Here is a 3,182-nt window from a genome sequence, read left to right on the forward strand (position 1 = left end):
ATTTCATGAGAACGTGGGACAGTGTATAATTATTGCTTTGAATGGGTGATTTCAAGTACGGTGTTGGAGTTCGGTGTTCGGTGTTGGTGTTGAGAGCGTGAAAAGGCTGCTGAACCGAGCCCCAACACCGAGCTGAGTTCAGAGGAGCGATACCGATCGCGTTATCGATATCCTATGACGTCACGCCTCTGCGCTGCTGATCATCTCAACTTTACGCGAGAAATTCTCGACGACGAAAGTGAAATCGGGAAAATGCTATGCCTTGGAACGGAAATTTGAGTGTAAAAATGTGGGTATTTCGCAGCACATACCCACTATGCATAATATACTGAGTGCCCCCCTCCCCCGGGGTTAAGTCGTGCTCGCCTTCTGTTCGTGAACTACAGTTCATCAACACCAACACCGAACATGAAATCACGATTTCCCCAATCCCTGGGGGTTGGTGTTGGTGAATAGGGATATTGCACGTAGATCGTCAACACCAGCTTTAATGCTCGGTTCAGCAGACGACATTCAACACAAGAGCTCAACACAAACTGCCGGAAATACGTCATACATGTATTTTCCGAGGTCAATCCCAACACCAGCGTGATTTCAAGTACGGTGTTGTAGCTGGTGTTGGTGTTGTCCCAACACCAACACCAGATTTCAACACCGTACTTGAAATCACCAATTGTCGTGCCCGACGCTCTCCCCGAATCCTGTGCTTATTTGCTGATTTCTCAGCAATTACACAATTTCTTCCAGAATCCTTTGGCACATACGTTTTATTTATACAAACAGACACTTTGGTGGTCATTTCATTGGATTCTGTACGAACTCATTTTGATATCGTTACCAAAACTAGCATTTACCTTTAACAAATACCATGGTCACATTTGTTCTACGGCGGCCGTACGGCGAGTTGAAAACAGCCGTTTTAACATTTTTTTGTCAAACTACATATAGGTGGTTTGAATCAAAATTAATAAAACGGCTGTATTCGACTCGCCGTACGGCCGCCGTAGAACAAATGTGACCATGGTATTAAGCTAGGCTTATTTAAATTGATGTGTACGATAGCAATGATCCCATGAAGGAAGTCACTCGATGTTGAGGTTAAAAGGACAAAGGCCAAGATCACAGTGACATGTTTTCATCGTACCCTTCTGAAGTCCACTCGATAACTTTAGTTTAACTTAACCTAGGCTCATAATTTGGTGTGTATGAATCCCAGAAAGCCTATTGATTTTGAGGTCAAAAGGTCAAAATCACAGTGACATGTTTTTCTTTTTTTTTTTATCTTACCATTCTGAAGTACTTGTTAATGCGATAACTTTAGTTTAACTTAACCTACAGGCTCATATATTTTGTTGTGTATGATACTAGCGCAGATACCAGCAATTCTATCGATTTTGAGGTCAGACATCCAAGGTGAAGTGCCACCTTTCACTTTTCTTGCTTGACCAAAGGCAATAACTCCATGTTTTATGTTACAGGCGGGTGCATTATGTGCTCGCCTTAGCGACACTCTTTTTTAAACAAATAACATATTTCATCAATGGTGAGAGATCCAAGGAGTCCACTTGGCCGGCGCCAGTTGGTGCCAGTTCGCGCCAATGCTAAGCGGCTTTTGCGCCTCGTGCCGCCAATAAGGTTAAGTGTTTATGGCGCCGTTATGGCGCCACTACGCACCAGTTGAGAGGCAGTTTGAGACACTGCACGCCACAAGGAACCTTATTGGCGACAATAGACGCCACAATCGCTTTGCAGTGGCGCGACTGACACTAACTGTCGCCGGCTCAGTGCACTCAGTGAAATTCTGCCTTGCTGACAGATTCCTGATCGGAGTAAAGCAAACCCACTTCAAGACTTAGCAGATGATGTCATCTTTGCGATTTGGAAGTGAATTTGCTTTTATTCCTACATTGGAGGCTGAATTTAGAATGAATTATCATCGACTTGTCGAGATTGCGAGATAGGCCCGACTTTAACCTGACATAATGAAACGCTGAGCTTCCCCCCTCGCGGAACCCTCATGCAGGACAACCCAAGGCGAGAGTCGTTCTTCTATATCTGGGAGCAGCCTCTCACAAGATTCAGAGGATTTTGAGAGAAGCCGACATTGAGGTTCGTCATAGTTCCTCAAATAAGCTTCAATCTGCCCTCACTACCCATAAGGACAAGCGCAACTCCAAGGACCTCCCTGGAGTTTACCGAATTCCTTGTGAATGCGGTAAAGTTTACATCGGAGAGACGGGTCGTTCCTTTAACACTCGGATTAAGGAACACAAGGCCCATGGTAGGAGAGACGAGAGGGACAAATCTGCAATCATCGATCATGCCCATACGCATGATCACCTGATTCTTTGGGATGAGAGTAGACTGGTCACCCGTGTCCCCTACTGGCATCAGCGGAGAGTCAGAGAAGCGTTGGAGATTGAGGAACATAACACTGTTCCTCAAGACAGCGGCCTCCAACTCAGCAATATCTGGCTTACCGTTCTAGACAAAGAGGCTAATTTGCCTAATTAGCCTACCCGGACGTTCCACACTAGTCTAGTTCTAGACGATATTAAACGAATTTGTTTTCACCGATATATACGTTCTATTCCGTGCGTACGCCCCGCCGAGTGTGCGCGCAAAACCGAGAACCTGTACTCCGAGAAAAATATCGTCTAGAACAGTTGCTCAGCGGTGACGTCAGAGGTCAAAGGTCAACGGACGAGTGCTCATGAATATGCATGAGTTACTTGTCAATCTCGCTGCGCCGAACCGTTGTTTACGTTTTGCACTCGTTATTTGCATACATTGTGCACGTGGGATTGATGTAGTATATCTATGCAGGGACGTGAGCGTCCGTGATCTATGTGATGTAAATACATGTACATGTATCATACGACAGTTTGAGATAGTTCATTACTTTTAAGGCTACAAATAGAAATTTCATTGTTGGGAAATTACTGTTACATGCATAATAGTTATTTCACTCTATGTGCATATCTTGGTTAAATCTGTGGGTATGATGTTACCATCATGATATATGAAAGAAGGTGCTAATGTACCAAATTTCAAACTTCAAAACAATACAGACTATAGTTTTTCCACTTTACTCAGATGGAATAATTAATGTACATGTTTGAATGATATATTTTATATTCTTCTTCATCTACACATGTAATTACATAAAGGCATTTTGTCTT

The 3,182-nt window shown here is 43.7% G+C and overlaps 1 protein-coding gene across 1 annotated transcript; it reads left to right on the top strand.

Moving 5' to 3' along the window:
* Window positions 1–174: 174 nt before the first annotated feature.
* On the top strand, window positions 175–2,514 carry LOC135154353 (uncharacterized). The gene is made up of 2 exons (XM_064100490.1): window positions 175–238; window positions 2,024–2,514. The coding sequence occupies exons 1-2, from the start codon at window positions 175–177 to the stop codon at window positions 2,512–2,514; spliced, it is 555 nt and encodes a 184-aa protein (XP_063956560.1).
* Window positions 2,515–3,182: the final 668 nt, after the last annotated feature.

This window comes from Lytechinus pictus, chromosome 6 (genome assembly GCF_037042905.1).
Source record: "Lytechinus pictus isolate F3 Inbred chromosome 6, Lp3.0, whole genome shotgun sequence".
NCBI classification, from domain to species: Eukaryota; Metazoa; Echinodermata; class Echinoidea; order Temnopleuroida; family Toxopneustidae; genus Lytechinus; species Lytechinus pictus.